Source organism: Oncorhynchus masou, chromosome 13 (assembly GCF_036934945.1).
Source record: "Oncorhynchus masou masou isolate Uvic2021 chromosome 13, UVic_Omas_1.1, whole genome shotgun sequence".
Lineage (NCBI taxonomy): Eukaryota > Metazoa > Chordata > Actinopteri > Salmoniformes > Salmonidae > Oncorhynchus > Oncorhynchus masou.
Genome location: NC_088224.1, coordinates 85,209,093 through 85,222,341, shown reverse-complemented (window position 1 = coordinate 85,222,341; position 13,249 = coordinate 85,209,093). Strand labels below are relative to the sequence as shown.

The following is a 13,249-nucleotide window of genomic DNA, read 5'->3' as shown; positions in this document are numbered from 1 at the left end:
CTATTTGAGCGGTAAGCAAATTGGAGTGGGTCTAGGGTGTCAGGTAGGGTGGAGGTGATATGGTCCTTGACTAGTCTCTCAAAGCACTTCATGATGACGGAAGTGAGTGCTACGGGCGGTAGTCGTTTAGCTCAGTTACCTTAGCTTTCTTGGGAACAGGAACAATGGTGGCCCTCTTGAAGCATGTGGGAACAGCAGACTGGTATAGGGATTGATTGAATATGTCCGTAAACACACCAGCCAGCTGGTCTGCGCATGCTCTGAGGGCGCGGCTAGGGATGCCGTCTGGCCCTGCAGCCTTGCGAGGGTTAACACGTTTAAATGTTTTACTCACCTCGGCTGCAGTGAAGGAGAGACCGCATTTTTCCGTTGCAGGCAGTGTCAGTGGCACTGTATTGTCCTCAAAGCGGGCAAAAAAGTTATTTAGTCTGCCTGGGAGCAAGACATCCTGGTCCGTGACTGGGCTGGATTTCTTCCTGTAGTCCGTGATTGACTGTAGACCCTGCCACATGCCTCTTGAGCCGTTGAATTGGGATTCTACTTTGTCTCTGTACTGACGCTTAGCTTGTTTGATAGCCTTACGGAGGGAATAGCTGCATTGTTTGTATTCAGTCATGTTACCAGACACCTTGCCCTGATTGAAAGCAGTGGTTCGCGCTTTCAGTTTCACGCGAATGCTGCCATCAATCCAAGGTTTCTGGTTAGGGAATGTTTTAATCGTTGCTATGGGAACGACATCTTCAACGCACGTTCTAATGAACTCGCACACCGAATCAGCGTATTCGTCAATGTTGTTATTTGACGCAATACGAAACATGTCCCAGTCCACGTGATGGAAGCAGTCTTGGAGTGTGGAGTCAGCTTGGTCGGACCAGCGTTGGACAGACCTCAGCGTGGGAGCTTCTTTTTTTAGCTTTTGTCTGTAGGCAGGCAAGTCAATCTCTACTCTACTTTGAGATTGACATCCATCTTATTAATGTTTGCTCTCTGTGTACATCAACAAGGCCAGCCGTGCTGCCCTGTTCTGAGCCAATTGTCATTTTTTTAAGTCCCTTTTTGTGGCAACGGAACACACAACTGAACAGTAGTCCAAAACTAGGCCCTGTAGGACCTGCCTTGTTGATAGCGCTGTTAAAAGGTAGAAACAGGGCCTGTAGGACCTGCCTTGTTGATAGCGCTGTTAAGAAGGTAGAAACAGGGCCTGTAGGACCTGCCTTGTTGATAGCGCTGTTAAGAAGGTAGAAACAGGGCCTGTAGGACCTGCCTTGTTGATAGCGCTGTTAAGAAGGTAGAGCAACACTTTATTTTGCACAGACTTCTCCCCATCTTAGCTACTGTGGTATCAATGTTTTGACCATGACAGTTTACAATCCAAGGTTACTTCAACTTGCTCAATTTCCACATGATGTATGCCGTCTCATCGTTGTTGGTAATCAAGCCTACCACTGTTGTGTCGTCCGCAAACTTGATGATTGAGTTGGAGGTGTGCGTGGCCACGCCGTCGTGGGTGAACAGGGAGTACAGGAGAGGGCTCAGAACGCACCCTTGTGGGGCCCCAGTGTTGAGGATCAGCGGGGAGGAGATGTTGTTACCTACCCTCACCACCTGGGGGCGGCCCGTCAGGAAGTCCAGTACCCAGTTGCACAGGGCGGGGTCGAGACCCAGGGTCTCGAGCTTGATGACGAGCTTGGAGGGTACTATGGTGTTGAATGCCGAGCTGTAGTCGATGAACAGCATTCTCACATAGGTATTCCTCTTGTCCAGATGGGTTAGGACAGTGTGCAGTGTGGTTGAGATTGCATCGTCTGTGGACCTATTTGGGCGGTAAGCAAATTGGAGTGGGTCTAGGGTGTCAGGTAGGGTGGAGGTGATATGGTCCTTGACTAGTCTCTCAAAGCACTTCATGATGACGGAAGTGAGTGCTACGGGGCGGTAGTCGTTTAGCTCAGTTACCTTAGCTTTCTTGGGAACAGGAACAATGGTGGCCCTCTTGAAGCATGTGGGAACAGCAGACTCGTATAGGGATTGATTGAATATGTCCGTAAACACACCAGCCAGCTGGTCTGCGCATGCTCTGAGGGCGTGGCTGGGGATGCCGTCTGGGCCTGCAGCCTTGCGAGGGTTAACACGTTTAAATGTTTTACTCACCACGGCTGCAGTGAAGGATAGACCGCATGTTTCCGTTGCAGGCCTTGTCAGTGGCACTGTACTGTCCTCAAAGCGGGCAAAAAAGTTATTTAGTCTGCCTGGGAGCAAGACATCCTGGTCCGTGACTGGGCTGGATTTCTTCCTGTAGTCCGTGATTGACTGTAGACCCTGCCACATGCCTCTTGTGTCTGAGCCGTTGAATTGAGATTCTACTTTGTCTCTGTACTGACGCTTAGCTTGTTTGATAGCCTTATGGAGGGAATAGCTGCACTGTTTGTATTCAGTCATGTTACCAGACACCTTGCCCTGATTGAAAGCAGTGGTTCGCGCTTTCAGTTTCACGCGAATGCTGCCATCAATCCACGGTTTCTGGTTAGGGAATGTTTTAATCGTTGCTATGGGAACGACATATTCAACGCACGTTCTAATGAACTCGCACACCGAATCAGCGTATTCGTCAATGTTGTTATCTGACGCAATACGAAACATGTCCCAGTCCACGTGATGGAAGCAGTCTTGGAGTGTAGAGTCAGCTTGGTCGGACCAGCGTTGGACAGACCTCAGCGTGGGAGCTTCTTTTTTAAGTTTTTGTCTGTAGGCAGGTATCAGCAAAATGGAGTCATGGTCAGCTTTTCCAAAAGGGGGGCGGGACAGGGCCTTATATGCGTCGCGGAAGTTAGAGTAACAGTGATCCAAGGTTTTTCCACCCCTGGTTGCGCAATCGATATGCTGATAAAATTTAGGGAGTCTTGTTTTCAGATTAGCCTTGTTAAAATCCCCAGCTACAATGAATGCAGCCTCCGGATAAATGGTTTCCAGTTTGCAAAGAGTTAAATAAAGTTCGTTCAGAGCCATCGATGTGTCTGCTTGGGGGGGGATATATACGGCTGTGATTATAATCGAAGAGAATTCTCTTGGTAGATAATGCGGTCTACATTTGATTGTGAGGAATTCTAAATCAGGTGAACAGAAGGATTTGAGTTCCTGTATGTTTCTTTCATCGCACCATGCCTCGTTGGCCATAAGGCATACACCCCCACCCCTCTTCTTACCAGAAAGGTGTTTGTTTCTGTCGGCGCGATGTGTGGAGAAACCCGTTGGCTGCACCGCTTCGGATAGCGTCTCTCCAGTGAGCCATGTTTCCGTGAAGCACAGAACGTTACAGTCTCTGATGTCCCTCTGGAATGCTACCCTTGCTCGGATTTCATCAACCTTGTTGTCAAGATACTGGACATTGGCAAGAAGAATGCTAGGAAGTTGGGCACGATGTGCCCGTCTCCGTAGTCTGACCAGAAGACCGCCTCGTTTCCCTCTTTTTCGGAGTCGTTTTTTTTGGGTCGCTGCATGCGATCCATTCCATTGTCCTGTTTGTAAGGCAGAACACAGGATCCGCGTCGCGAAAAACATATTCTTGGTCGTACTGATGGTGAGTTGACGCTGATCTTATATACAGTAGTTCTTCTCGACTGTATGTAATGAAAACTAAGATGACCTGGGGTACTAATGTAAGAAATAACACGTTAAAAAAACAAAAAACTGCATAGTTTCCTAGGAACGCGAAGCGAGGTGGCCATCTCTGTCGGCGCCGGAAGTACAATGTTCTGCAATGGCCAAGTCAATCACCTGACCTGAATCCAATTGAGCTTCCATTTCACTTGCTGAAGGCAAAACGCCCAATGAACAAGCAGGAACTGAAGACAGCTGCAGTAAAGGCCAGGCAGAGCATCACGAGGGGAAAAACACAGCATCTGGGGATGTCTATGGGTTCCAGACTTCAGGCAGTCATTGAACGTAAAGGATTTGCAACCAAGTCTTAAAACTCACAATTTAATTTATGATTATGTTAGTTTGTCCAATTACTTTTGAGCCCCTAAAATTGGGGGGCTATGTCTAGAAATGGTTGTTATTCCTACACGGTTCATACAATAATTTTGACAAAACTCTTAAATTAAAGATGAAAGTCTACACTTAAAGCACATCTTGTTTCCTTTCAATTCCATTGTGGCGTCGTACAGAGACAAAATTATGCAAGTAGTGTCACTGTCCAAATACTTATGGACCTGACTGTAGTACTGGACCCTGTATATAGCTTCTTACGTTCTCCTGTTCTTCTTATTTTGTGTTTTTGTTCTACCTTATATTATTTTTGCTGCTACATTAATATTGATTACTTCATTGTTGGGTTTGGAGCTTGCAAGAAAGGCATTTCACTGTACTCGTTCGCGCATGTGACATTAAAACTTGAAACTACTGTAGCTTGTATTAGCGTTAGCGTTAGCTACATACTATAGACTAACCCAGGCAGCTAGCATTAGCAACATACCACCCACAAATACAGGTATTAGCCTCAGCAGCACTAGCTGGCAGGAGGAAAGAAGCTCATTAATCAAATCAAAGTTTATTTGTCACGTGCACCGAATACAACAGGTGCCGACTTTACAGTGAAATGCTTACTTACAGGCTCTAACCAACAGTGTAAAAAGGTATTATGTGAACAATAGGTAAGTAAAGAAATAAAAACAACAGTAAAAAGACAGTAAATAAATAACAGTAGAGAGACTATATACAGTAGAGAGGCTATATACAGTAGAGAGACTATATACAGTAGAGGCTATATACAGTAGAGAGACTATATACAGTAGAGGCTATATACAGTAGAGAGACTATATACAGTAGAGGCTATATACAGTAGAGAGACTATATACAGTAGAGGCTATATACAGTAGAGAGACTATATATAGTAGAGGGGCTATATACAGTAGAGAGGTTATATACAGTAGAGATGTTATATACAGTAGTGAGGCTATATACAGTAGAGAGGTTATATACAGAAGAGAGGCTATATACAGTAGAGAGGCTATATACAGTAGAGAGGTTATATACAGAAGAGAGGCTATATACAGTAGAGAGGCTATATACAGTAGAGAGGCTATATACAGTAGAGGGGCTATATACAGTAGAGGGGCTATATACAGTAGTGAGGTTATACACAGTAGAGAGGTTCTATACAGTAGAGAGGTTATATACAGTAGTGAGGCTATATACAGTAGAGAGGCTATATACAGTAGAGAGACTATATACAGTAGAGAGGTTAAATACAGTAGAGAGGTTATATACAGTAGAGGCTATATACAGTAGAGAGACTATATACAGTAGAGAGGTTATATACAGTAGAGAGGTTATATACAGTAGAGAGACTATATACAGTAGAGAGGTTATATACAGTAGAGAGGCTATATGCAGTAGAGAGGTTATATACAGTAGAGAGGCTATATACAGGAGAGGCATTATACAGTAGCGAGGCTATAACAGTAGAGAGGCTATATACAGTAGAGGCTATATACAGTAGAGGCTATATACAGTAGAGGCTATATACAGTAGAGAGACTATATACAGCAGAGAGGCTATATACAGCAGAGAGGCTATATACAGCAGAGAGGCTATATACAGCAGAGAGGCTATATACAGTCGCGAGGCTATATACAGTAGAGGGGCTATATACAGTAGCGAGGCTATATACAGTAGCGAGACTATAACAGTAGAGGCTATATACAGTAGTGAGGCTATATACAGTAGCGAGGCTATATACAGTAGAGAGGCTATATACAGTAGCGGGGCTATATACAGTAGCGAGGCTATATACAGTAGCGAGGCTATATACAGTAGCGAGGCTATATACAGTAGAGAGGCTATATACAGGCACCGGTTAGTCAGGCTGATTGAGGTAGTATGTACATGTAGATGTGGTTAAAGTGACTATGCATATATGATGAACAGAGAGTAGCAGTAGCGTAAAAGAGGGGTTGGCGGGTGGTGGGACACAATGCAGATAGCCCGGTTAGCCAATGTGCGGGAGCACTGGTTGGTCGAGCCAATTGAGGTAGTATGTACATGAATGTAGAGTTGAAGTGACTATGCATATATGATAAACAGAGAGTAACAGCAGCGTAAAAGAGGGGTTGGGAGGGGGAACAATGCAAATAGTCTGGGTAGCCATTTGCTTACCTGTTCAGGAGTCTTATGGCTTGGGGGTAAAAACTGTTGAGAAGCCTTTTTGTCCAAGACTTGGCACTCCGGTACTGCTTGCCATGCGGTAGTAGAGAGAACAGTCTATGACTGGGGTGGCTGGGGTCTTTGACAATTTTATGGCCTTCCTCTGACACCGCCTGGTGTAGAGGTCCTAGATGGCAGGCAGCTTAGCCCCAGTGATGTACTGGGCCATACACACTACCCTCTGTAGTGCCTTGTGGTCAGAGGCCAAGCAATTGCCATACCAGGCAGTGATGCAACCAGTCAGGATGCTCTCGATGTTGCAGCTGTAGAACCTTTTGAGGATCTAAGGACCCATGTCAAATCTTTTTAGTTTCCTGAGGGGGAATAGGCTTTGTCGTGCCCTCTTCACATCTGTCTTGGTGTGTTCGGACCATTCTAGTTTGTTGGTGATGTGGACACCAAGGAACTTGAAGCTCTCAACCTGCTCCACTACAGCCCCATCGATGAGAATGGGGGCGTGTTCGGTCCTCCTTTTCCTGTTGTCCACAATCATCTCCTTTGTCTTGGTTACGTTGAGGGAGAGGTTGTTATTCTGCCACCACCCAGCCAGGTCTCTGACCTCCTCCCTATAGGCTGACTCGTTGTTGTCGGTGATCAGGCCTACCACTGTTGTGTCGTCTGCAAACTTAATGATGGTGTTGGAGTTGTGACTGGCCATGCAGTTGTTGGTGAACAGAGAGTACAGGAGGGGACTGAGCACGCACCCCTGGGGGGCTCCAGTGTTGAGGATCAGCGTGGCAGATGTGTTTCTAACTACCCTCACCACCTGGGTGCTGCCCGTCATGAAGTCCAGGATCCAGTTGCAGAGGGAGGTGTTTAGTCCCAGGATCCTTAGCTTAGTGATGAGCTTTGAGGGTACTATGGTGTTGAACGCTGAGCTGTAGTCAATCAATAGCATTCTCACATAGGTGTTCCTTTTGCCAGGTGGGAAAGGGCAGTGTGGAGTGCAATAGAGATAGCATCATCTGTGGATCTGTTTGGGCGGTATGCAAATTGGAGTGGGTCTAGGGTTTCTGGGATAATGGTGTTGATGTGAGCCATGACCAGACTTTCAAAGCACTTCATGGCTACGGATGTGAGTGCTACGGGTCTGTAGTCATTTAGGCAGGTTGCCTTCGTGTTCTTGGGCACAGGGACTATGTTGGTCTGCTTGAAACATGTTGATATTGCAGACTCAATCAGGGACATGTTGAAAATGTCAGTTAGCGATGTACACATCCATCTTTTACTTAGGCTTACTTACTTGATGATGCTGACTTGATTATCTCCTTAGGGCAGTGTTATTTGGCATCACGTATACACAGAAAGATGTGGGATTTCATTACTGTATCTTTTATCAGTTTTCTGTTTCTGTGTCCAACAGCAGGGCTATTTTTTGCTAAGCCAATGAGATCACAGCGCTACGTGACGATGATGGACCCGTTTCAGCTTCGCTATGGAAACTCGATCACCATCGCGTTGCTGCTTCCCGCACTGATTAGTGACGTGCTCTGGATTGCCTGCATCCTCGCTGCCCTGGGTCAGTAACCCTTGACCTCTGACCCTAACACTCAAAACTAATGTTTGGCTATTGATTAACTCTGCATCCAAACAATGTATTTGAAATGTGTGTGTGTGCGTGCGTATGTTGCAGGAGGGACGATGAGTGTGATTCTGGGCTTGTCCTCGTACTATTCCATTGCTCTGTCTGCAGCAGTAGCCATCACCTACACACTGATGGGAGGGCTCTACTCTGTGGCCTACACAGACGTCATCCAACTCTTCTTCATGTTCATCGCTCTGGTGAGAGAAACAGAGAGGTTTTTCCACTTCTCAGTCAAAGCACAGCGTAGATTAGATGTATGAATTACATCAGTTCTGGGTTATATTAGGTTGATTCTGCAGTATAACGTAAAGTGCAATATGAATAGTGTGGTTTTGTTTTTCAGTGGCTCTGCGTTCCCTTTCTGGTTCTCAACCCAGCATCCTCGGAGGTCACACTCGCAGCCTTTTTCAACCAATCACAGCAGGCGCCCTTGATGGGCGAACTGAAGTTGGAACATGCTGGGAAATGGATAGATGAGCTGCTTTTATTGGTTCGATTTTTGTATTGTTTGTGTTTGTGTGCATCAGATTGCTTGTTGATTCAGTGTGGAGGGAAAAACCAGTAGATGAGGACTTGAGGTAGAGTTTTGGGTTAAGTAGTTAGGGTAAGTGTAGGGTTTGTTTTGGTAGAAATTGGTTGTGAGGATTAAACTGCATTTCTGAAATGGTTGAGTTCTAATCTTTCACACCACCATTTTGTCTGGAACCACCACTAGGGGTGCCCATGAGTAAAAGAGGGTCCTGAAAGATGCCCTCAAATGGAGCAAAATAAATTGTTTCATTACATATTATGTTTGTTATGAACCATACATTTTAAATTTGAGTCCGAACATGAGGTAAAGAATTTACAACCAAAGTCCTGGACTGTCTTTAACATCAACGATAGATGACGCAGGGTTGTTGGCACCTTAACTGGGGAGGACAGGCTCGTGGTAATGGCTGGATTAGAATAAGTGGAATGGGATCAAATAAATCAAACACATGGTTTCTATGTGTTTGATACCATTCACTCCGTTCCAGCCATTATTAGGAGCCACCCTCCCCTCACCAGCCTCCTGTGGTAGACAACAAAGTATTCGAAAAGTCACCATCATATACAGTATATCTACACGACATCGTATCTCTACACGACATCGTATCTCTACACTACATCATATCTCTACACTACATCGTATCTCTACACTACATCATATCTCTACACTACATCATATCTCTACACTACATCGTATCTCTACACTACATCATATCTCTACACTACATCATATCTCTACACTACATCATATCTCTACACTACATCGTATCTCTACACTACATCGTATCTCTACACTACATCATATCTCTACACTACATCGTATCTCTACACTACATCATATCTCTACACTACATCATATCTCTACACTACATCATATCTCTACACTACATCGTATCTCTACACTACATCATATCTCTACACTACATCATATCTCTACACTACATCGTATCTCTACACTACATCGTATCTCTACACTACATCGTATCTCTACACTACATCATATCTCTACACTACATCGTATATCTACACGACATCATATCTCTACACTACATCATATCTCTACACTACATCATATCTCTACACTACATCATATCTCTACACGACATCATATCTCTACACGACATCATATCTCTACACGACATCATATCTCTACACTACATCGTATATCTACACTACATCGTATCTCTACACTACATCGTATCTCTACACTACATCATATATCTACACGACATCATATCTCTACACGACATCATATCTCTACACGACATCATATCTCTACACGACATCATATCTCTACACTACATCATATATCTACACTACATCGTATCTCTACACTACATCATATCTCTACACTACATCATATCTCTACACTCCATCATATATCTACACGACATCATATATCTACACTACATCGTATCTCTACACTCCATCATATCTCTACACTACATCATATCTCTATACTACATCATATCTCTACACTACATCATATATCTACACTACATCATATCTCTACACTACATCGTATCTCTACACTACATCATATCTCTACACTACATCGTATATCTACACTACATCATATCTCTACACTACATCATATCTCTATACTACATCATATCTCTACACGACATCATATATCTACACTACATCGTATCTCTACACTACATCATATCTCTACACTACATCATATCTCTACACTCCATCATATATCTACACGACATCATATATCTACACTACATCGTATCTCTACACTCCATCATATCTCTACACTACATCATATCTCTATACTACATCATATCTCTACACTACATCGTATCTCTACACTACATCGTATCTCTACACTCCATCGTATCTCTACACTCCATCATATCTCTACACTACATCATATCTCTACACTACATCGTATCTCTACACTACATCGTATCTCTACACTACATCGTATCTCTACATTACATCGTATCTCTACACTACATCATATCTCTACACTACATCATATCTCTACACTACATCATATCTCTACACTACATCGTATCTCTACACTACATCATATCTCTACACTACATCATATATCTACACGACATCATATCTCTACACTACATCATATCTCTACACTACATCATATCTCTACACTCTATCGTATCTCTACACTACATCATATCTCTACACTACATCATATCTCTACACTCCATCGTATCTCTACACTACATCGTATATCTACACTACATCGTATATCTACACTACTTCATATCTCTACACTACATCATATCTCTACACTACATCATATCTCTACACGACATCATATCTCTACACTACATCATATCTCTACACTACATCATATATCTACACGACATCATATCTCTACACTACATCGTATATCTACACTCCATCATATCTCTACACTACATCATATATCTACACGACATCATATCTCTACACTACATCATATCTCTACACTACATCATATCTCTACACTCCATCGTATCTCTACACTACATCGTATCTCTACACTACATCATATCTCTACACTCCATCGTATCTCTACACTACATCGTATATCTACACTACATCGTATATCTACACTACTTCATATCTCTACACTACATCATATCTCTACACTACATCATATCTCTACACTACATCGTATCTCTACACTACATCATATCTCTACACTACATCATATCTCTACACTACATCATATCTCTACACTACATCGTATCTCTACACTACATCATATCTCTACACTACATCATATCTCTACACTACATCGTATCTCTACACTACATCGTATCTCTACACTACATCGTATCTCTACACTACATCATATCTCTACACTACATCGTATATCTACACGACATCATATCTCTACACTACATCATATCTCTACACTACATCATATCTCTACACTACATCATATCTCTACACGACATCATATCTCTACACGACATCATATCTCTACACGACATCATATCTCTACACTACATCGTATATCTACACTACATCGTATCTCTACACTACATCGTATCTCTACACTACATCATATATCTACACGACATCATATCTCTACACGACATCATATCTCTACACGACATCATATCTCTACACGACATCATATCTCTACACTACATCATATATCTACACTACATCGTATCTCTACACTACATCATATCTCTACACTACATCATATCTCTACACTCCATCATATATCTACACGACATCATATATCTACACTACATCGTATCTCTACACTCCATCATATCTCTACACTACATCATATCTCTATACTACATCATATCTCTACACTACATCATATATCTACACTACATCATATCTCTACACTACATCGTATCTCTACACTACATCATATCTCTACACTACATCGTATATCTACACTACATCATATCTCTACACTACATCATATCTCTATACTACATCATATCTCTACACGACATCATATATCTACACTACATCGTATCTCTACACTACATCATATCTCTACACTACATCATATCTCTACACTCCATCATATATCTACACGACATCATATATCTACACTACATCGTATCTCTACACTCCATCATATCTCTACACTACATCATATCTCTATACTACATCATATCTCTACACTACATCGTATCTCTACACTACATCGTATCTCTACACTCCATCGTATCTCTACACTCCATCATATCTCTACACTACATCATATCTCTACACTACATCATATCTCTACACTACATCGTATCTCTACACTACATCGTATCTCTACATTACATCGTATCTCTACACTACATCATATCTCTACACTACATCATATCTCTACACTACATCATATCTCTACACTACATCGTATCTCTACACTACATCATATCTCTACACTACATCATATATCTACACGACATCATATCTCTACACTACATCATATCTCTACACTACATCATATCTCTACACTCTATCGTATCTCTACACTACATCATATCTCTACACTACATCATATCTCTACACTCCATCGTATCTCTACACTACATCGTATATCTACACTACATCGTATATCTACACTACTTCATATCTCTACACTACATCATATCTCTACACTACATCATATCTCTACACGACATCATATCTCTACACTACATCATATCTCTACACTACATCATATATCTACACGACATCATATCTCTACACTACATCGTATATCTACACTCCATCATATCTCTACACTACATCATATATCTACACGACATCATATCTCTACACTACATCATATCTCTACACTACATCATATCTCTACACTCCATCGTATCTCTACACTACATCGTATCTCTACACTACATCATATCTCTACACTCCATCGTATCTCTACACTACATCGTATATCTACACTACATCGTATATCTACACTACTTCATATCTCTACACTACATCATATCTCTACACTACATCATATCTCTACACTACATCGTATCTCTACACTACATCATATCTCTACACTACATCATATCTCTACACTACATCGTATCTCTACACTCCATCATATCTCTACACTACATCGTATCTCTACACGACATCATATATCTACACTACATCATATCTCTACACTACATCATATATCTACACAACATCATATCTCTACACTACATCGTATATCTACACTCCATCATATCTCTACACTACATCATATATCTACACGACATCATATCTCTACACTACATCATATCTCTACACTACATCATATCTCTACACTCCATCGTATCTCTACACTACATTATATCTCTACACAACATCGTATCTCTACACTCCATCGTATCTCTACACTACATCGTAGATCTACACTACATCGTATATCTACACTACTTCATATCTCTACACTACATCATATCTCTACACTACATCATATCTCTACACTACATCGTATCTCTACACTACATCATATCTCTA

The 13,249-nt window shown here is 42.2% G+C and overlaps 1 protein-coding gene across 4 annotated transcripts in view; it reads left to right on the top strand.

Annotated features, from left to right (window-relative positions):
- The window catches only part of LOC135553162 (high affinity choline transporter 1-like), a 37,015-nt gene that overhangs the window by 15,206 nt on the left and 8,560 nt on the right, over positions 1-13,249 (top strand). For all 4 annotated transcript variants that reach the window (XM_064985326.1, XM_064985325.1, XM_064985323.1 and 1 more), the window contains 3 exons: positions 7,565-7,720; positions 7,835-7,983; positions 8,130-8,276. In XM_064985326.1, the coding sequence (XP_064841398.1) occupies positions 7,565-7,720; positions 7,835-7,983; positions 8,130-8,276 (452 nt within the window). The remainder of the gene's footprint in view (positions 1-7,564; positions 7,721-7,834; positions 7,984-8,129; positions 8,277-13,249) is intronic.